Here is a 23,770-nt window from a genome sequence, read left to right on the forward strand (position 1 = left end):
TTTTTTTAAGTTTTTATTCCTTTTATTTTCTCAACGGGAGATTTAAGTATCTCCAATAATGACGATATTCGTTTTATGATCCGAGTTGCGAAGAGTTTATGTACAAGGGGAAAAGGACAACGTTTTATAGAATTATTTGCTCATTATTTAACAGTTACTAATTCTGTTCTTGGGGTTTTTAAAATACATCTTTTACATTTTTCCCAATCGCTGCCCGTTCTAAATTTTTATAAAACATTTAAGTCTATTTTGGACTTATATTCCATAGTTTTTTTTGCATAAATAGGTCTACAGTGTGTGACATTAAAATATATCGCTCGAAATTATAAAACGAAAACTAAGATATGTTTTTTATGACATATTATCCTATACATTAGAAAAACTCCGTAAAGTTTTATAGGTCATTGAAGGTCATGCCTTGTCCATCTAAAGACGCGTGAGGGTCAAAGGGTCATAGGCTCATAGATCCTTACGATTCTCATTTCGATTGCTTTACATGGACAAATTTTATTAAATAATTATGACCTTAAATGACTAAAAATGTAGTTTCCGGTTCATACTGTTAATTCTAATATGTTGTAGTACCCAATTTTGGTTAAGTCCATTTCACAATTTAATCGTGATTTCATTTAATACCAAATTTTATACGCAAAGTACGAACTGGCCTCAAATTTACGTTATTCCAGAATACCATCTTTTTTATCAGTGTCAAAATTAAGTTTAAAGACATATTACTTAATAGACCAATTATTACATCGTTGAGGTTAAGTCCACGCCCATCGATTGTGGCGCCATCATTCGTCACAAACAAAAACGGAATTAAAACTCGTAATTTTAAAAGCTCAACTTGTTAGAAATATGACGCTTTTGTATATAATTTATAATTTTAAAAAAAAAGGGCAGCGATTGGGAAAAACTAACCATCTCTAGAATTTGAATGAAATTTATATCTGAACCATCTCTTATTTTTTTTTGTACCAGCGTGCTCTAGTATGCCTAAATAAATATCTTGACATTTGATTTTGTTACGTTGTATTAAGAAATATCAATAATATTACGTTGGTTATTTGTTTTATCCCTCAAAAGAATTTGATTGTTTGTCAAACCGAATAATCTACGAAGATTATAAAGTTTTAGGGGCTTGTTGTTAAAATCGTGTTCGCATTATATATTGGCAACTATAACGGATAGTGTCGTTCACACGAGAGTTTTACACACCGGTGCACCTATAGAGAAATATATATAATTCGTTTGTTTCGGAGTTTAGCCTTCCCTACCCAAGTACGTATTCCAATAGATCAAGTTCATGACGATGAAGATGACCGGGAACACGACTCGCGACACTTTGTCTATTTTGCTGACACTGTTGAGTCTGCATTCCGATTGGCTAATGTGTTGAGAGCGTCTTCGTTTACGCTGATGCTTGCGGGCGCGTTGTCGTCGAGACGGTAGCCTGCTCACGGACGTGGAAGAGGACGCGGCCGATGCCAGCGGCTTCCCGTTGTGAGTTTGCCGAAATCCCACTCGCCATTGGCTGGAAGAGTCGACACCCGGATGTGTTTCCTGCTCTCGACCAATCAGAATCGCCTGAAAAATAACACAGAGTAGAAAATTTTCTTTAATGTGAAGAATTGTACATTTTTCTCTACCATCCTTGGAAGGGGTGGTAGATACAATTTTAACTCTATTTAACTAGTGATGTAAGTCGGGTAAATACCCAGTGGGTAGGGTATTTTTAAATAGGTATTTACCCGGGTATTTACCCCATGCACGGGTAAATACCCAAAACTAGGGTTTTTATGATTAGGGCGTTAGTTAGTATCGGGTCGAGTGGAGCTATCTGTTAACCTCCTTGTCTACATCTTTTGCTTGGTTTGGGCTTATTAGGTAGGGCAATTTGGGCAAACTACATTTTTAAAAGCAGTTTTATATTAGTCAATTTTATTTCTAGCCTGGGAGTTATTCAAAGATAAAAATAAAGGTGTTGCTTTCATATGTATATTGCTGTAAGGAATACAAACATTCTAATGTCAACAAAATGACAAAGTATATCAGGAAATGTTTTAATGGCCCACATGAAATGAATAAAATCCTTAATTGCTCATGTTACTGTTAGTGTTAAGCCTGGTAAAAAAATAGTCATGATGAGGAGTCTGAAGAGAGCCAGGGGCAGCAGAGACTGAACTTTCAAGTGATCATCCAGATAATGAATAAATAATATTTAATAGTTATCTCATATGTAATGTTACTATGTAAAATTTGCAAAAAAAGTGAAAAAACCATAATTAATATTTAATATGTGAATAATTTGATGTGTTTGTGGGTTTTTCAATTACCATATTCTTAATTGAATAAATTAAAAAATATTTAACAAAGAAATTAAAGGTGTTTATAAACACCTGGGTATTTATGTATTTTGGGTATTTACCCGGGTAAGTACCCAAGGTATTTACCCTGCGTTATAAATACCCGGGTATTTTACATCACTATATTTAACAGTGAAAATATAGAAAATAGTCCTAGGAAGTGTAATATTTACGCTATACCTGACTAGGGGGAGTAATTATCTGGGAAGTATAACCAGCCACCTTAAGGGGGAAGAATACAGTAAAAGCCTCTTTTTCGTTCAAGCTGAACGTTTCTGTTTTAACAATTACCCAATTGAATTATATTTTTTTTTAGGCTGAACCTTCCTCTAGTGCTTAAATTATTTTTATAATACTAATATTAATAGTTAACGAGATATAAGGTCCTAACTAAAGGGTAGTTTGGACGCTTGCCCAACTTGTTTAGCTCCGGGGGTCCGAATTAAAACGTAATAACTTAATTACTTTTAAATTTTAAATTGTCAAAATAATTTTAAGCACTAAAAAAGAGACTGTTCTACACTTAAATATTAAGTTTATTAGCTAAAATACAAAATTAAAAGAGTTCAGCTTGAAATAGCGCGAAAGTAGACAATGGCCACTGTAGTCTTCCCCCTTAATGGCCTTAAAAGTCGCTAGACGACTTGGGCCTAAGGTGGTGCCTTGGGTATTAGCCTAGCTGATTATTATTATTATTATTTGAATAATTTTGAGCGGTTTAGCGGGAAAATGGAGTTCATTGAAAATAACCTACATCTTTTCTTACGCAAATGGTGAATCAAATTTAAAAATAAATTATACCAGTGGCGTAGCTAGCATGGGTAGCACCCGGTGCGGATATCATTGTGTGCTACCTAGGAACAACAAACACACAAGGAGAACGCCACCCGTCAAAGGTCATGCATTTTCTTTAATAAAGTTTTCATTGTCTAGACGGTTTAGCGCCTGCTGCCCTCGGAAGGGGAAAATTCTGAAATTGTCTTCCCCCTTTCCGTAAAAGGTTCAGCGTAAAGATTCGTCCAATGAAATTTGTACACAACACTGCGTTAGCGTGTTTAAGGCTAGCTGCGTTCTCCTTGTGTTTGTTGCTCCTAGGTGGTACAAACAAGCAGTGGCGTAGACAGGGGGGCACAGGGGCACGTGTCCCCTGAAACGTATGTGACTTATTCACCCTTTAAAATATTTACTGAGAGCTAGTCTCACAATAGACGACATAGCCAACTAGTTGGAATAGTACTAGAAACCATATATTTAGCATCTTTCAATATCGCGTATGGTAAAATCACTCTGACGGCTTTGACCCCGCCTACGAGAGGAAAAATCCCCTCTGCGCGCGCTCCCCTCTCACGTTGTTGTTTGTTAAGTTAACATAGTGACGTCAAAAAAACCGTCAGCCACATCGAGACGAAAATCTGCCGCGATAAGCATTCCCAATAGAGGTATGGATTCCTGATTTAGTCTATGGTCTGGTGCGATTTTCTCTCTTCGATTCATACGTTCTAAAACGGCTCACTCGGCGGCGCTGAAGTGGAGGAAATTTCAAATTTTGATGACATATTTTCAACCCCCTCTCCCACTCCCTCTTTTTACTTCGCGACAAGCTCCCATTAAACATTATACCATACTGACACACTTTTGGGTCTTATGTCGCTTTTGGTACAAATGTGTTTTTTAATTTTTAACTCTCTCGGACCAAAATCGTGGCTACTCCATTTGCTAAAACGACTCAAAATGTTAGAAAGAGGAGCTCAACATAATTTATTAATTTATCAAAATATATATGCCTGTTTGAGTGTGTAATAAACGATACTCTACAGGCAAAGACAAATAATGATGTTTCAGGAGAGCTATATCCTCTAAATTGCATCTTCTGAACATAACCCTCAACAACTAGCGTCACCTTTTGGTAAAAATGTTGTAAACGCGGAATTTTAAGGAATTTTATAGACCGCCGAATACCAACCGGAAAAACCAAATCGCATACAATGAGTTGAGAATAATATAGAGCCCCAGACCGCAAGGGCGTAACCAGGATTATATTTCAGGGGGGTTTATATACCTTCTACAATGCAGTCTCGTCTCGCGCCAGACTACGCGCGCGTGCAAGTTCACGAGACTTTAATTTAATGCTCTGTCAAAGGCTGTTTAAAATTTTCAACAGATGGCGCCAGGCGTACTTTCATAAAGTTCCTTGATTTTCAGTCCCGTTGCCAATAATGGTAAGCTTAAAGCCTATGGGAAAAATCCGGTCTGGGGCTCTCAACTCAATGGCCGGATATTATACCCAATTCCGGTTTAACCATTTCGTTAAGCAGACGACAATTTTAGTACGGGGATAATGTACGTAATGGAGAAACATTAATTTGTCTATGCTTCAGGTAAGCTCGTGTAAAATTATAAGCTTCTTGCGTAGTTCAAACTTTGGTCAGAAGTATCGCCGCCTACCGACTGAGTTTTAAATAGAATTTCTGAAAGCTGTCTGCTCATTCAAAATTATCTCGATATAAAAGCTGAACATTTAGTTGACAGTTATTAAAGTAGATGGCGCTATCTTTTCTAAGCTCCAAGCCTATGGTGCGTAGTTTAAATTTTTAGGTAGGCTTATCCGCCTTCCAAACTGAGTTTTAAATTGAATGTGTGGAAGTTGTCTGCCCTTCAAATTCTCTTTGAACAACAGCGGAAGGTTGGTTCCTTTGAAATATTAAAACCCAAAGGTCATCTGCAATTTTTCACACATTTAGTTGACAGATGGCGCCAATCATCCCTAGCTTCTGTTAAACCCAGGGCCAGAAATCTGAAATTCGTTGATCCATCATAAATAAGAAAGTTCATACACACTGCCTCTAATTTTATATGGAATACAACCTCTAGTATTTCTTTCGCCCCATTAAATTGTTATATTCACAAAACCTATGGTGGGGCGAGGTTAAAATTGTTTCAAGTTGGTAAAATGTTTTTATTGGATAGATTTAACTATCCTATATACTGATTGGTGCATTAAAATTGTTTCAAGTTGGTAAAATTTTTCATTGGATAGATTTATCTATCCTATATACTGATTGGTATATTAAAATTGTTTCAAGTTGGTAAAATGTTTTCATTGGATAGATTTAACTATCCTATATACTGATTGGTGTATTAAAATTGTTTCAAGTTGGTAAAATGTTTTCATTGGATAGATTTAACTATCCTATATACTGATTGGTGTATTAAAATTGTTTCAAGTTGGTAAGATGTTTTCATTGGATAGATTTAACTATCCTATATACTGATTGGTATATTAAAATTGTTTCAAGTTGGTAAAATGTTTTCATTGGATAGATTTAACTATCCTATATACTGATTGGTGTATTAAAATTGTTTCAAGTTGGTAAAATTTTTCATTGGATAGATTTATCTATCCTATATACTGATTGGTATATTAAAATTGTTTCAAGTTGGTAAAATGTTTTCATTGGATAGATTTAACTATCCTATATACTGATTGGTGTATTAAAATTGTTTCAAGTTGGTAAAATGTTTTCATTGGATAGATTTAACTATCCTATATACTGATTGGTGTATTAAAATTGTTTCAAGTTGGTAAGATGTTTTCATTGGATAGATTTAACTATCCTATATACTGATTGGTATATTAAAATTGTTTCAAGTTGGTAAAATGTTTTCATTGGATAGATTTAACTATCCTATATACTGATTGGTGTATTAAAATTGTTTCAAGTTGGTAAAATGTTTTCATTGGATAGATTTAACTATCCTATATACTGATTGGTGTATTAAAATTGTTTCAAGTTGGTAAGATGTTTTCATTGGATAGATTTAACTATCCTATATACTGATTGGTATATTAAAATTGTTTCAAGTTGGTAAAATGTTTTCATTGGATAGATTTAACTATCCTATATACTGATTGGTGTATTAAAATTGTTTCAAGTTGGTAAAATGTTTTCATTGGATAGATTTAACTATCCTATATACTGATTGGTGTATTAAAATTGTTTCAAGTTGGTAAAATGTTTTCATTGGATAGATTTAACTATCCTATATACTGATTGGTGTATTAAAATTGTTTCAAGTTGGTAAGATGTTTTCATTGGATAGATTTAACTATCCTATATACTGATTGGTGTATTAAAATTGTTTCAAGTTGGTAAAATATTTTCATTGGATAGATTTAACTATCCTATATACTGATTGGTGCATTAAAATTGTTTCAAGTTGGTAAAATTTTTCATTGGATAGAATTAACTATCATATATACTGATTGGTGTATTTAAATTGTTTCAAGTTGGTAAAATATTTTCATTGGATAGATTTAACTATCCTATATACTGATTGGTGTATTAAAATTGTTTCAAGTTGGTAAAATATTTTCATTGGATAGATTTAACTTTCCTATATACTGATTGGTGCATTAAAATTGTTTCAAGTTGGTAAAATTTTTCATTGGATAGATTTAACTATCCTATATACTGATTGGTGTATTAAAACTGTTTCAAGTTGGTAAAATGTTTTGAGTTTTCATTGGCCAGATTTATCAATCCTATATACTGGTTGGTCTATTAATTTCAGTCTTTTGACATTAGGCCTAATTTTAGAAGGGTAGGAAAGAAGTACAGTCTTAGCCACAAGCAAGTGCGGAAATCGCCATCTGGTGTCTAGACTTGCAACTCTTTAGCACTTCCCTCTATGCTAGCTAATTGCATTTTGGTTTAGTGACAAACTACACGAAAACCAATATAATAAAAATAATAGTAATAACACTTTGCAGGCAACCACAGGGGCAAAGCCTGTTGTGGGCGGTTACCAGGACATTTATAAACATATTACATAAATAACAATAATAAGTTAAGATCTTTTTTAATTTTTTTTAAACCAATCAATAAAAAATAGAAATTAAATGAAGAATTTTGAATAATCAAATCAGCAAATAAGTATTCCTAGTCCATCGAACGAAATTGTTGGATTGAGAGCTGAGATATACAGGGGGTTTCAAAAGTTTATGCGAAATTTTTAAGGACCTGTAGGGGGTGAGTTGAGATGTATGCCTGTTTTATTCCCTACGATGAGTTAAAAGAGCGCCAGAGAGCTTCAAAGTGTAGCCTATTAGCCCTGGAAGTAGGCTGCAACAAGAGCAAAACCAAGCAGCAGGGAAATGCGAACATTAAGGTTTGGGTTCGCGTGATACGTAAAAAAGGACTTTGTAAACAAATCGAGGTAACCAGCGTAAAAAAGTAAACTTAAACAGTATTTAAAGTCCCTGCTGCTTGGTTTTGCGCCTTTTGCAGCCTACTTCCAGAGGCTAGTAGGCCAAACTTTGAAGCTCTCTGGTGCTCTTTTAACTCATCGCAGGAAAATGGGGAAAAAAACAGGCATACTTCTCAACTCACACCCTACAACTCCTTGAAATGTTTGCATAACCTTTTGAAACACCCTGTATTATATTGAAAGAAAATTGAGGAGTTTTAATTGATCTAATTATTACTAGGAAAGCGATATAGTTATACCAAGAACCCATAGACGTACTAAGAACACGTAATGATAGCTTTCGCCCGTCGTGGAGCCTCCTAATCTATATTTTCAAAATGAGCCCCGCCTTTTTATATTTTCCACCTGTAGTAACTTAAGTAACCAAAAAAATAAGCGGTCTATGAACTACTTAAACTAACTAAAAACCTACTTAAAAACCACTTAAAACCAACTCTAATTTCGCTTAATGAAGGACACTTAAAGCCAACTGAGAGCCAACTTGAAAATAATATGTAATTTTCTGTATATGTAAGGGTTCGCGCCTAGTGGAAGAAGACTCAAAAGTTCCGCCTCTTTAAAAAAAAATTCGATTAGGAGGCGATCCAGCAAAATTTCCTTTCCTATGTTCTTGGTACGTCTATGGGTTCTTGGTTATAGTGGGTTAATATTTGACTTTGTTACCCCCAAATGGTAAATTGGGCATATTCATGAAAAAAATAGCTTCCAACTAAAATATACGAGAAACAACCGACAATAGATAAAAACATTCGTAACCACTCTTGGGAGGAACGCGAATTTTTCAATTTCGCCAGTCTTAAATCTCGGTTAGAAGTTGTCGTCGGCGAATTCTCGAGTGTCCTTGGTCCTCGGTCGCTGTTGAAGAGATAAGAACAGGGGCAGACGTAGGCTCGCAATAAGTACCGAATCGATCAAGGACCCCAAACGCGTCTCGTAAAGGGACGGAAGACACCGACGACTTCGCACTCGACTCGTCGAAATAGAGTCTGAGGGAAATGAAAGATTCTCAAATCGGCGTTAGAGCCGTGCTTATAGTTCTTTCTTTCGACACCTACTAGAAGTCTATATTCTCAGCTACATATAAGTCCTCGGTGGCGGGAAATGCAACTTTTTCTTTAATAATATCTTGGTTAGTAGGGCTCTTTTCTAGCACGGAATTGCTATATAAAACTTCGGATTCGATCTAAGAACTCGCTCTCCAAACCTTAGAGATTTATTATCTGATATTAGATATTTCGGGAAGAGATTGTTGAAATGTTTCATTAAATTTGTAAATATATCGCAGTAGATTTACATGGTACAAATTGTAATATTAATTTTCTTTTTAAATAGATAAATTTTCTTATACATGGTGTTTCTAAAGGTTGTGCAAAATTTTTAAGGAGTTGTAGGATGTCTACAACTCCTTAAAATTTTTGTACAACCTTTTTTTGAGAAGTATGCCTGTTTTTCCCCATTTTCCTACGATGAGTTAGAAGAGCGCCAGAGAGCTTCAAAGTGTGGCCTACTGGAAGTAGGCTGCAACCAGCGCAAAACCAAGCAGCAGGGACTTTAAATACTGTTTAAGTTTACTTTTTTACGCTGGTTACGTCTATTTGTTTACAAAGTCCTTTTTCACCTATCACACGAACCCAAACCTTAATGTTCGCGTTTCCCTCCTGCTGGGTTTTGCGCTTGTTGCAGCCTACTTCCAGAGGCTAGTAGGCCACACTTTGAAGCTCTCTGGCGCTCTTTTAACTCATCGTAGGAAAATGGGGAAAAACAGGCATACTTCTCAACTCACACCCTACAACTCCTTAAGATTTTTGCATAACCCATTGAAACACCCTGTATAAGAAAAATGTGGGCAGATTTTAAACATATTGAATATCAAGATTTTAGGGTTCGTCAAATTATTCTATGTTTGAACTGAGTAATTAGGTGATATCGAAAAACAATAAGCGTTAAGAATTCACAATTAAAAATAGAGTATTTTTCTAAACCATCTGCTAATACGTGCTGAGACGTGTTTTAACGTAACTAGCGCCATTTACACCTAGCTTCTGATAAATCTGGTGGCAAATACGAAATTAGTTTATCCACCATAAGTGTATCCGTTAATTGAAATAATTACTGATCGGTATGTATGGAGTAACGTGGAATGGGGATACTCAGCATTAGGTTGGCCGTTTCTATTTAGTAATGGCGCGCGTCGCACGCTCAATGGCACTTTCCAATTAATCAATCCTTATTGACTTAACAAGTTAACAGCAAAAGGCAATAGTTCTTTTTATAAAGTAACGTGGCCTTCTGGTTTTAATTTGGCTCTTACATCACAGTCTCTTAAGCCGGCTGCACACATAAAGCAGGCAAGCGAATTTTGAGCGCGCACGCATGCGTAGTTTCAAAAACTTTGAGCCGGTTACACACGTTGCTCGTGCGCTAACTTGGTTTTAGTTCGTACATGATTTCAATAAAGTGTTCCTCAAGAACAGTAGAAGTACTATATTCCAAACTCAATGCTATTACTTTGTTCCCTGGAACTAAGCTGTGCCCGAATATCCCCAAATTCAGCTTAGAAGTCGGAGCTGTGCTGTTATATTACTAAATAAAAGCTTTTTTTAAAAAAAGTCGACTAAATATGCGATAGACTGGCATCGACCGTCTGTCACCAGATTTTTTTTCCAAAAGTTCATTTATTAAAGTTTTACCATCCCTGAAAAAATAAATAAGACCATTTCCTATGGGGTCGACCCGCCGCCCTCCTGAAGAATATATTAATAAAGCTATGTCTTGTGACGCAAGAGCAACGTATTATATTTTTTTTTACTTTTTAATAATTTTATTTTGTAGAAACCACTATTGCCACCAAAATACGCAACTTATAAACAAATTGTGACGCGTCTGTCCTACACCTTGACTTCGCGCACCCATGAAGACGGGGCAAAAAGTTATTATACGGCCTAATGACTAACAAGGAGACGACCCGAGGTGATAATCACAGATTTTGTTCAAAGTCGGGTATAATGTACACCTCCATGTAACTTGAAAAATCAGCAAGGGAAAAGTTGCGACGGGCTTTCGTTTTGGCAAGCGAAAACGTTTTTGACAACATGATTTGGAATTATTTACATTGAAAATAACATGGGAATCTGAAGGATTTTAAGGGTCCTCCAATTGACCAAATTGCATTTAAACTTGATTAAATTTAATTTTTAAAATCAATTTGAATTTTTTTTAACGTTTTTGAAATTTTGAAATTTTTTAATTTTTTAAAGGTTTCACAGGGGGGACCCTCTAAATCCTTCAGATTCCCATGTTATTTTCAATGGAAAAATCCCAAATCACGTTGTCAAAAACGTTTTCGGTTGCCATGGCAAAACGAAAGCCTGTCGCAACTTTTCCCTTGCAGGATTTTTAAGGCACATGGAGGTGTACACTATGCCCAAGTTTGAACCAAATCGGTGATTATCACCTTGGGTCGTCTCCTTGTAAGTCTGAAGTCCATCGAAAATACAGTCCAAAACCACTATTCGAGTAGGTGTTTTTATAAATTAAATCTAGCTACTAGGTCACAACTTTAACTTCGGTAATATTACGAGCGCCTGCTTAGGACGCGGAAAACCTCCGATTTTCACTTGCGTGTGCAAACAGCGCGTGTCAAAACTATTCTAATAAAGCTATGACATCGTGACGTAAGAGCAACATAAAAACAAGTTCGGCAAGCGTAGCTGAATTTATAAGAATAACTATTTCAAACCACTTTCAAACGCAAGTAGAGATTTGCCTCACCTCGCCACTTGGCCAGTCCGCATTTGTCTAGTACCGAAGACTAATGTTATATAAATAATAATAATAATCAGCTAGGCTAATACCCAAGGCACCACCTTAGGCCCAAGCCATCAAACGACTTTTAAAGCCATTAATTCAGGTGGCCGGGTTACAACGCGTAGGAGGGTGGTGGCAAGCCCTGCATGTCACACGAGCCAACAGCTCCCTACACTAACTATTACCGTTAACCTCTACAAGTTTTTATGGCAAGGGGGAACCGAAGAACTAGGTGGAAACCCCCAGAGGTTGGCGTTTGAATAAGAAATTATACGATTGTTTATATTTATCCATAACCGAGAATTATTCAGAAATATTCGAAAAAATTATTAATTTTGCATGTTAAATCGTTGTTTAATCGTATAATTTATTCGTATAAAACAAATAATACTAATTTTAATGATTAATTGAAATTTTTGCGGTTAATTTATTTGTTCCGCCGACCTCTAGAACCCCTTAAACCAGTGGGGAGAAAACTTGCAAAATCAACGCGGAAAGAGTTATTCCGAGTTTTCACCCAGAGCCACAAGCTGGGATCGAACCCGGCTCCTCTTGCTGCGAGGCGAAATTGCTAGCCACTCCGCCACCCCAAACATCGCTCCATATTCTCAAGTACACGAAGGCGTTCTTTGGGAACTACTTACGGCGTGCATGTGGTCGACGAGATGCGACTCGTTGTCGAGGTGTTCCATTCCGGTGGTGTCCAGTCCGGTGCAGTGATGGTGGAGCGCGTCTTCTTCGAGGGCGGCGGCCCCAGTGTTCATTAGATCGCCATCCGGGTTGTCCGTCTGCTGGCGAGGGTGGTCCTCGTCGTCGTCGTCGCTGGAAGACCACTCGGAGCTGTCCTCCGAGGTGGGAGGGGGGAAGTAGTACTCGCCGCTCCCCACTTTCGTGTAGTAATGGACGATCGCGAACTCCCCGATGGTGGCGAAAATGAAACTGAAACTGATAGCCACGAAGAAGTCCAGGGCAGTGCAATAAGGCACTTTGGGGAGGTCGTTCCGGCTCTCCAACCCCAAAAAGGTCATCGTCAGCACTGTCATCACCCCTGTCCGCCGAAACAAATATGAGTATCACTATATATCCATAAGTAACATAATAACTATTAGTATGATACTTCCTTTTGTTTTAATGCTAATTTCCTGAACGAACCTATATTCGACACTGACATTCTGGGCCAACCTTCAAACCTATATTCGACGCTGACATTCTGAGCCAACAATTACGACACTGAAATTCTGGGTCAACCTCCAAACCTATTTTCGACGCTGACATTCTGGGACAACCTTCGAACCTATATTCGACGCTGACATTCTGGGATAACCTTCAAACCTATATTCGACGCTGACATTCTGAGCCAACATTTACGACACTGAAATTCTGGGTTCACCTCCAAACCTATTTTCGACGCTGACATTCTGGGACAACCTTCAAACCTATATTCGACGCTGACATTCTGGGGACAACCTTCAAACCCATATTCGACGCTGACATTCTGAGCCAACAATTACGACACTGAAATTCTGGGTCAACCTCCAAACCTATTTTCGACGCTGACATTCTGGGACAACCTTCAAACCTATATTCGACGCTGACATTCTGGGGACAACCTTCGAACCTATATTCGACGCTGACATTCTGGGGACAACCTTCGAACCTATATTCGACGCTGACATTCTGAGCCAACAATTACGACACTGAAATTCTGGGTCAACCTCCAAACCTATTTTCGACGCTGACATTCTGGGACAGCCTTCAAACCTATATTCGACGCTGACATTCTGGGGACAACCTTCGAACCTATATTCGACGCTGACATTCTGAGCCAACAATTACGACACTGAAATTCTGGGTCAACCTCCAAACCTATTTTCGACGCTGACATTCTGGGACAGCCTTCAAACCTATATTCGACGCTGACATTCTGGGGACAACCTTCGAACCTATATTCGACGCTGACATTCTGAGCCAACAATTACGACACTGAAATTCTGGGTCAACCTCCAAACCTATTTTCGACGCTGACATTCTGGGACAGCCTTCAAACCTATATTCGACGCTGACATTCTGGGGACAACCTTCGAACCTATATTCGACGCTGACATTCTGGGATAACCTTCAAACCTATATTCGACGCTGACATTCTGAGCCAACATTTACGACACTGAAATTCTGGGTTCACCTCCAAACCTATTTTCGACGCTGACATTCTGGGACAACCTTCAAACCTATATTCGACGCTGACATTCTGGGGACAACCTTCAAACCCATATTCGACGCTGACATTCTGAGCCAACAATTACGACACTGAAATTCTGGGTCAACCTCCAAACCTATTTTCGACGCTGACATTCTGGGACAACCTTCAAACCTATATTCGACGCTGACATTCTGGGGACAACCTTCGAACCTATATTCGACGCTGACATTCTGAGCCAACAATTACGACACTGAAATTCTGGGTCAACCTCCAAACCTATTTTCGACGCTGACATTCTGGGACAACCTTCAAACCTATATTCGACGCTGACATTCTGGGGACAACCTTCGAACCTATATTCGACGCTGACATTCTGAGCCAACAATTACGACACTGAAATTCTGGGTCAACCTCCAAACCTATTTTCGACGCTGACATTCTGGGACAACCTTCAAACCTATATTCGACGCTGACATTCTGGGGACAACCTTCGAACCTATATTCGACGCTGACATTCTGAGCCAACAATTACGACACTGAAATTCTGGGTCAACCTCCAAACCTATTTTCGACGCTGACATTCTGGGACAGCCTTCAAACCTATATTCGACGCTGACATTCTGGGGACAACCTTCGAACCTATATTCGACGCTGACATTCTGAGCCAACAATTACGACACTGAAATTCTGGGTCAACCTCCAAACCTATTTTCGACGCTGACATTCTGGGACAGCCTTCAAACCTATATTCGACGCTGACATTCTGGGGACAACCTTCGAACCTATATTCGACGCTGACATTCTGAGCCAACAATTACGACACTGAAATTCTGGGTCAACCTCCAAACCTATTTTCGACACTGACATTCTGGGCCAACCTTCAAACCTATTTTCGACGCTGACCAGTGGCGTAGACAAGGGGAGGGTTTCCGTGTCCCCCCTTGAGCGTAACTTTGTTTGTAGTAAAATTTAACCCCCTTCTTGACCCCTCTCAGGTACTCTACATAGTTTGAACCCCTCCCTTGAAGGATTTCTGGCTATGCCACTGACGCTGACATTCTGGACCAAGCTCCGAATTGGACTCGCACTCGAACTGAGAAGTAAATTATAGTTCGGGGTAGCAGTATATTTCGCCTTAGGCATATCTAGACATTAGGTGGCTTTGTGCTGAGAACTAACTTTGGTTGCGGAATAATTTTTGGTTTAAATCTTCTTATACTTAGTGGCGGACTAACTACCACCCGGGGCCCTGGACTGAACTTTAGTATGACCTTCATCTGACGGTGACCAACGTGCCAGCTCCTTTTAATTCCATGGCAAACCCAATCATCTTATTAGTTAGCCGATCTTGCTTGTTATTTGGTTGAACCATATGTAACTTCGCAGGCTCTCTCGGATTTGTCCAAATACGTTTTATCATAAGTAACATAATAATAATAAGTATGACAATTAACGAGATTTACAAATAAACTGATTTTCATATAGTTATTGCGCAATCAAAATGTTTTATCAGCACAGAGCCCTCTAGTGTCTAAAATATGCGAGACTTCCGCTAAGCCGAAATATCTTAAATTTTTATCAAAAAGTAGTCATCCAAAACGGTAAGCCGCGAGTCCAAGTCACAGCTTGAAGAGAGTATCAGTGCCGAAAAAAGGTTCGGTTAGAAAATTAGCATTAAAGCAATAGGAAGTGTCATACTTCTTGTTATAATGTTACTTATGGTTATGAAAGTAGTACGTGTCCAAATACATCATATTTTGATTTTAAAATTCTCTTTAACAGTGAAAATATATAAAATATCCCTAGGAAGTGTAATATTTACTAGGGGGAGTAATTAACCCGGCCACCTGAATTCACAAGACAGACTGCGTTACGCTCTTCGTCGCCGTTTTGCGTCCGCTTGCTAACGCGTCACACGTAGCCTTTGACAGCGCCTCGCTAGGGGGAGATTTTCTTCTTGCGATGACGTCACTCCGTTACTAGCTCACACAAGGAGACTACCCGAGGTGTTACACACCGATTTTGTTCAAACTCGGGGATTGGTAGACCTCCAAAGGGATTTTATTTAATGGGCAACGGGTTTGCCATGGCAACGAAAAATGTTTTTGACAACTTAATATTGAAATTTTCCCATTGAAAATAACATGGGATTTTGACCGGTTTCCCTGTGAAAAAAAATAAAAAAATTGATCAAAATGTGATAAATTTTTTTCGTAAATTTTCATAATTTTGGTACTTTAATTTTTTTTTTCAATTTTGTAAAATGTTTCACAGGAATCGGTCAAAATCCCATGTAATTTTCAATGGGAAAATTTCCATTTTATGTTGTCAAAAACATTTTTCGTTGCCATGGCAAACCCGTTGCCCATTGAATAAAATCCCTTTGGAATTTTTCAAGTTACATGAAGGTCTATCAATCCCCCGAGTTTGAACAAAATCGGTGTGTAACACCTCGGGTAGTCTCATTGTCAGTAAAATATTCCCCAAAGTGACAAACTTATGGAACAATATTATAGACTTATGATATAATAATTGTATTTAAAAAGCCCCTCTAGAGAGAGTAATGTTTTTACCAAGAGCGACTCTGTCGGCTGTGGCTTCCCTGTTGATCCAAAACGACACCCAAGAGAGCACGACCAGCATGGTGCACGGCGCGTACACCTCAATCAGAAAGTAGCCCATGTGCCGCTCCAAATGAAAACTCACGGCCAACACCGACACCGTACCTGAGAAAGCACGAAAATTCATTAAAACCTCACACAATGATCTACGCGTATCTTAAACCACTCCTTTAATAGCTAGCTATACCTATCATATCCTATACGCGAAGTTGAGGAATAAAAAGGAGAATTGTGGGTTGAATAAACTGGTATTCATTCTCCCTTCGTGGTAAATAAAAAGAGATTCTGACTGAAACAGATGTTTCGAGCTGTTGCTTATAGAGGAGTTCTTTCTTTTCCGAAGACAATTAAACTAGCTTTTCAAAAAGCTTTTTCGTCACTGTTAGAAGTGATGGCTAAAGCAGAATGTTTTCCATTCTTCTCAGTCAGACAAAAGACTCTCTGGTTGCCCCCGATTACCCGAATTTGATTAGGTGGGTTTGACGATAAGGATCTAAAAGAGTGCGCGTATTAAATATACACCGGGTAAGTCAACCACTCAATACATGAACGAAGCAAGAAAGGGGGTTTCAATGGAAATTAATTTGAATTGTATCCTCGTTTGAAATATCCCAGCTATAGACGGTTTAAAAAATAAACAAGCTCACCAGTCCTCTTCCCAAAGGAAGGTTTTGTTCGAGAAGGGAGGGGGGGATGTGACGTAGACCCAACGCTAGTGCCACCTATGTCCAAAATAAATATTTAATTTCAAGATTTTTTCCGTTAAAATTCGCTCTTTGAAAGTTCGTCAGCTATAACAAATCCAAAAGCTTAGAGCTCTTTTAAACGTTCATTTTGGCTTAGTTTCAAATTAGACCTACAACGTTAACCAAAATAAAGCTATTATTACCTTTTAACTGAATTATTTTGATGCATGATGCATTTCTGTCTATTTTAGTTTATTGAAAATAATGATTAATAATCCATTGAAGTTTACAAACAAATATAAGAGATCAATGACTAAGATCCTTTCGTGAAGATGGTTTGAAAGGCAGCCATGTTTAAAAAAAAATAAAATAAATGCGCATGCGTGTACTACGATCTAGAGCAAACCAATCACGGTGCCCCTTCCCTCGACTAGACCGAGTTTTCGACGTTTACAATATTTGAATGGTTTTTTTTTATTCGTCGAGTATTTATTTTTTCTATCAAAGTTCAAAGAGGGGTTTTTACAACTTGGGGGGGGGGGGGGGTAAACGGTACCTGTGGTTCAATTAAATTAAAGGAATATTTTTCAGCATTGAAAGTTAGTTTATACTCCTTTTAAATTTAATTTCATAAATACCTGAATGAACCCAGCTCCTAATCAAGTACTCGATAACCCGATTCTTTAAAAATTTAACTCGATTTTTTTTTAGTTACTGTACCCGAATAAGAGAAAGTTTCCCCTTAATCAAGTACTCGATTACTCGACTCGACTTCCATATTACTCGACTCGAATACTCGATAACCGACTCGATGGCCTAAAACCACTAATCGCACCGCCCTAATAGACAGACAAATCCATTGTGAGAGACCATCTATTATAAAACAAATTTTATACAAAAACGAAACAGCAATCAAGTATCAAAGTAAATATTATTCCCCATCAAATTTCCTGACTAACAAGGTTCTTAATATTTGCAGTAGGGAGGGGAAAATACAAGTCATTGTTCTCTCGAGCTAAGCTCCTACTGGGGTTCCCTGACGTATACTCTCCACCTTCCACTAGACATGGCCGGAAGGTGAAAGGGTGACGTTAAGAAGAACCATTATACGCCAATAGCATCTCTCCGCTCACCCATTTTACTTTTTCCTGATATTTAGGGCGTCCGAAGTTCTCAGAACGCCGGGCCTTTGCTCGGGCCTTTGCTGGGCCTTTGACAGTGTCAACAATCAGATAGAAACATTCGCGGGAGAAGTCGTGCAAAAACGCGAACTTCCTTTTTTTTAGTTTCGGTCTAAGACTTTCCATCTTTTTTCTTCCGAATTCTATTGAGGAGTGTTTGCCGTTTGGATTCGTTGTTTGCTGTCCTCTATTGTCATTCCGCGCTACCCTCCTTTTCTATTCGACGCACTCGATAAATTCGGAGACTGCTTTTCAAATTACCGTTCAATTCGATTTGAATCGCGTCATTTTCATACAGAAATTTCTAAGGACACTTTTATTGTATTTTGTCACACGTATTACGTTTAATTTTTTGATGTAGTAACTTTCGAAAACGTGCTAAAAACAACGCTCTTTATTAACATTTAGAAAATTCTGAAATTTATGTACTCATAAGTTATTGACTTCGTAAGAAAGAAAATACAAAATTTAAATTTAAATATTACAGACTTGGCGAATTGAATTATCGGAAATGGTTAACCGTAAAAATCTTAATTATTTTTACTATTGTTTAAAAGTTATTTATGGTTTTTCTTACGAAATCAACTTAACTTAAGCTATCTGTATCTCTAAAATTAAATCAACTTAACTTCATCAAATATTAAATCAACATAACTTCAGGTTTCTTTGTTTCTAAGATTAAATCAACTCAACTTCAGGTTTCTTTGTCTCTAAGATTAAATCAACTCAACTTCAGTTTTCTTTGTCTCTAAGATTAAATCAACATAACTTCAGGTTTCTTTGTCTCTAAGATTAAATCAACTTAACTTAAGGTTTCTTTGTGTCTAAGATTAAATACTTTTTCTTACAAAATCAACTGAACTTCAGGTTTCTTTTTCTCTAAGATAAAAAATCAATGAAAATACTCAAATTACGTTTCCTGTAAATTGTAAAAGACATCTTTCTAATCTCTGAAAGCTCGTAAAAAAAGCGTAGCCTTCACGAGACGATTTATGAAGCCTATCTTTATTGCAATTAATTACAATGAATTGAAATTGCGCGATTTGCAACTTTTAAACGTATTCCTTTGAAGCCTGATGGAATTGATATGACTAGGTAACCACAAAGTCCTAGGCAATGTTATCTAATTTGACTAATGAGGGCTGATTAGGAAGATTATACCTTTATTCCAAACTTCGGTCATATTTCCGGATGGAGTCGAGATGAGATCGAATTGGGACAGTTTCATATCTGACGCGATGACCACCCTTCTCTTCGGGTTCCATTTGAAGATCAAATCCGTGTTGACGTAACCGACTACAAGGCGACGACAAAAAGACCAATGCCAAAAAAACATTTATTACCAAGTACTACAGGGTGTTCGAAAGACATACGCAAGATTGATTAACATTTAATGCAGTTTACTATTGAAAATAACGCGTAGAAGTAGCTATGAACTATGTACGATAACATTGTCCCATGCTTCCATGATCTCATACTTCTCAAATGGAAACGCCCTAAACATCTGTCTGCAGCGCCATCTGGAAAATGCGATATTTCCCACCCACTATGATTGAAAATTCCGAAATGGGAAGATATTTTCTTTTATAGTTATAATTATATATTATTTACTGTTATTATTTTTATAAGTATAATCAAGAATGTATTTATTTATACTCAGGGAGAATGAATATGTCGAGACTATCGACGGACACGTTGAGGCCCTAGCTCCGTCACGCTAAGGGGGGGGGGGGAGGGAAAAAGGAGGCGGTCTTATTTTTTGCGTCCTCGCAGCAGAGTTAATCGCGTCGAAAAACGTAATTTTTAAGAACCAATGAGATTGCAGTATTATTTGATTTTATTAAAGCGGAGGAGCATACCGGGGGCCCCAACGGGTGGAATTGGAGAAACGCTAAAAATTATCTCGACATAATCATTCTCCCTGAGTATAAATAAATACATTCTTGGTATAATTAATAATTATAAAATAATAACAGTAAATAATAAATTATAATTAATAGACTCCATTTTTAAGACTATATGAAAATGTAAGCACTAGAGGGCGCTAGTCAATTCCCCTAGTTTGAGAAGTATAACTTCATCGTACCAGCATTTAACATTTACATAGTTCTTAAATATTTCTATGGCGTCTTGGTTTCATTTGTTAGCAATTTGTTCGAACTTTTTTAAAAATGTGGGGAGAGTGGGGAAAGTGGATGCCTGTAAAGTATCGCCCCTATCGTAGAAACAACACGAAATATTGTAATCGTAACTTTTGGAAAAATACTTAATATACTTCTGATAAACGTAATGTAGATGTGTACCTTTTCATATTATAACCTATTTTAGTGAAATCAAAAGGATATTTATTAAAATTTATGATTTTACTTTAAGCTTCGGTCGTAAGATTAAATTCGAGAGACTAGTTACTTGAATAGCCTTGCGTCACTTTGCAAATATACGCCAATCGGGCCTAACACACTAGATCGGAGGCGCTGCCGATAACGACATCTATCGTACCATCCAGGTAACACACTAGATCGGAGGCGCTGCCGATAACGACATCTATCGTACCATCCAGGTACCACACTAGAGCCGCCATTTGCATTTATAGCAAAAGTATATAATATAGATTTACACGATAAACGTATCTAAGTAAATTCGCAAGTTTGAATGAGCTTTAAAACGTGGAAGCATTAATCGAATAACGGCTCAAAATATAAACACTAGTAGGTACTCTGCCTAACTATATAAAAACTGTGCCGCGTAGCGATATTTATCACTTCATAATTTGGAATTAATTTTTAAATACTCTGACGACTTTCTTGCTAAATATTATGTTGTTTTGGAAAACAATTCTAGCCAATAATAAAGGCCCATTTTAAAACAAATTTCGCTAGTTTAGCGTGAAGACTCCGGAAATGAAAAAATATGATTGGTCAGATCTCATATCACCTAGATTTTTTTCAAAGGTCAGTGTCACCCTTTATGAATTTTCAAACAAATAACTAGCAGGATACTTTTCGTAAATGTTAATATTTAATATTTCTTTTTCACGGTTCGTACACTACGTGGAACACCTGGAAAACCTGGAAAAGACAGGGAATTTTAAAATGTTTACAAAAGGTCAGGGAAAAGTTAGGGAATTTTAAAATGGTCAAAAAATTAAAGGAAAAGACAGGGAATATGAAAATAATTCCAAAATGTCAGGGAAGAGTCAAGGAATTTGAAAATGGTCCCAAAAAAGTAAGGGAATTTTAAAATGGCCCTAAAAAAATCCAGCAAATAAATCTTTGAAATAAAATATTTTTCAAGATTTTTTATCTCAAACCATTCATTTATTCTACAAAAATGATCAAGGAAAATTTGACAATTTGGTCAGGGAAAACCTGGAAATGTCCGGGAATTTAATTCCGAAAATTTTGTACGTTTGGTCAATATATCGAAAGAGTGACAGCACTCTGTACAAGACATTGGCGCCATCTCTTTTCGAAATTGAAGCTTGTAAAAGGTTTGAAGTGTGAAACAAAAGTGATATGATACGTACAACTTCCAATTTTCAGCGGGCATCTTTGAGTGTCCATCGGGAAATTCTCCAAGTTCATCGGGCACTGCGCCTGGATTGTCAGCCTAAGAGACAACATTGTCAAAGAAGAGAACACAAAGGAGACACGCAATTAGGGTCGTATCGTTACCGGTCGCGACATTTCTAGCCCGATAAAGCGAACGAGTCTGAAACTGACGTTAGGTTTTCGATTTTTTTTCGCAGGAAACCGCAACTCAGTTAAGAAAGAATTCCCATTTTGCTAATTACAAAGAAATGAGTAGAAATGCTTCCGGGAACCCATCCGCAAATAATTTTCCTAATCCAGGTATTCGTTGGACTTGTACTTCACTCCGTTCTAGAAAGCTCATTAGTTTTCAGAGGAATGAAATTTATCCTAACGGTAATAAATCTTAATCCATAGGTATAGTAGTTCAGTTTTGACATAAAAATCAATACCCAATACGACGGGAAATGCTAATTTAATTTGTATATATATTCATACATAAACCCAATCAATATTGATATTTTCCACCTAATCAATATTGATATTTTCCAGTTTATGTTTTGGAATTGGAACCATAAGTAAAATAATAAAAATAAGTATGTCAATTAGAAAAAGTTATCACCGAACTGATTTTCAGAGCAATTGCGCAATCTAGGTTTAGTGCACAGTACAGAGCCCCCTAGTGTCTAAATAAGGCGAAATATACTACTAGCAAGGATGATAACACGTTACTCAGCTAGGTTGCAAGTCCAACTTGAGACTGTACAATCGAATCAGTGTCGAAAAAAGGTTTGGTGAGGAAATTAGCATTAAAACCATAGGAAGTGTCATACTCATTGTTATTAAGTTACTTATGTTAGAACCTATATTCTTATATAAACTCATTAAATTAATATTTTCCTTTTTATATAATCAATAATATATTTATTTATAGTTAGGAAGAATAACTATTTCTTCACGATTTTTAGCGTTTGTCCTAATCCTCGTTCCTCATCCTTTCAAAATTCTATGAAATGGATCCGGTTTCTCATTGGTTCCGTAAAACCTACGTCATCCCACGTGATTATAAGACACTCGGGTGACGTGTTTCCTGCCCCCCTCATGTAGGGGGAAAACTAGACCATGAGGCGCGAGGATCATCTGAACATAATTTGTTAAAAAGGGCCGCAATTCTAGTTAACTAACATAGTTAATATAATTAAAATTCCTCATGGTTCACTTGTAGGAATATTGTATTGTTAAAGATAGATATTTATGAAATAATTTCTGAAAAAATGACCTTATTTATTCAGGGGTAATAATTAGAATCAGCTAGGCTAATACCCAAAGCACCACCGTAGGCACAATTCATCTAGCGAATTCTAATGCCTTTAATTAAGGTGGCCTAGTTAAATAGGCGCTTAAATAATTCATCCTCCCAGGAAATCGCAAGGTATTGTTTATAAAGTGCTTGTGGAAATAATGGAAACTTTTCACCTGTAAACAGAACGTCGTGTTTTTGGCAAGCTTCAATGTGTCAAAAAAGCTTCCGGGAACGCTTGTTGCTGCCGTAAAGGTTAAAAATTGTCATTATTTTAACTAGCACTATACAGGGTGTTAACTACAAAACGATACAGGGCCAATAACTCACAATGTGTTTTAGCCAGGAATTTGAAACTTTAAGGACAGATAGAACGTGTGAAATTTCCATGACCTTGAACCATGTCTTCAAGGTCATTTAAAATTGATCTCGAGAACAATTAGAGATACAAAGTTGGTTTCATTTTAGGTGTAAATATAATCCTAGGAGGATGATTTTTTGAAGCATCTATTGCGTAGGAGGGTGGTGGCAAGCCCTTCATGCCTCACGAGCCAACATTTAACTACACTTACTATTACCGTTAAATCAACAATTTCTATGGAAAGGGGGTAGTCACTTTAGTAATCAGGTGTACAAATCGTAGGTAATCACGGAAGTCTCATAAGAAAATCATTGGAAATCACCAAGAAATTGTTAGAAACCAATGGAAATTACCGAATGTTTCCGAAAATAAAGATTCTACGAGTGACTACCCCATCGGCTGTAAGGGGGGGAAACAATTTAAGAAAATATGCGAAACTAAAAAGTAAAT

At 37.2% G+C, this 23,770-nt stretch overlaps 1 protein-coding gene across 2 annotated transcripts in view; it reads right to left on the reverse strand.

Moving 5' to 3' along the window:
- Positions 1 to 664: 664 nt before the first annotated feature.
- Positions 665 to 23,770, reverse strand: part of LOC149944020 (gamma-aminobutyric acid receptor alpha-like) — a 117,397-nt gene continuing 94,291 nt past the window's right edge. For both annotated transcript variants that reach the window (XM_090174845.1, XM_090174846.1), the window contains 5 exons: positions 21,656 to 21,738; positions 19,291 to 19,425; positions 16,215 to 16,367; positions 12,086 to 12,489; positions 665 to 1,587 (listed from right to left, as the gene is read on the reverse strand). In XM_090174845.1, coding sequence (XP_090030971.1) covers positions 1,264 to 1,587; positions 12,086 to 12,489; positions 16,215 to 16,367; positions 19,291 to 19,425; positions 21,656 to 21,738 — 1,099 coding nt within the window. In that variant the 3' untranslated portion in view covers positions 665 to 1,263. The remainder of the gene's footprint in view (positions 1,588 to 12,085; positions 12,490 to 16,214; positions 16,368 to 19,290; positions 19,426 to 21,655; positions 21,739 to 23,770) is intronic.

Source organism: Leiobunum rupestre, chromosome 5 (genome assembly GCF_980474605.1).
Source record: "Leiobunum rupestre chromosome 5, qqLeiRupe1.1.hap1, whole genome shotgun sequence".
Lineage (NCBI taxonomy): Eukaryota > Metazoa > Arthropoda > Arachnida > Opiliones > Sclerosomatidae > Leiobunum > Leiobunum rupestre.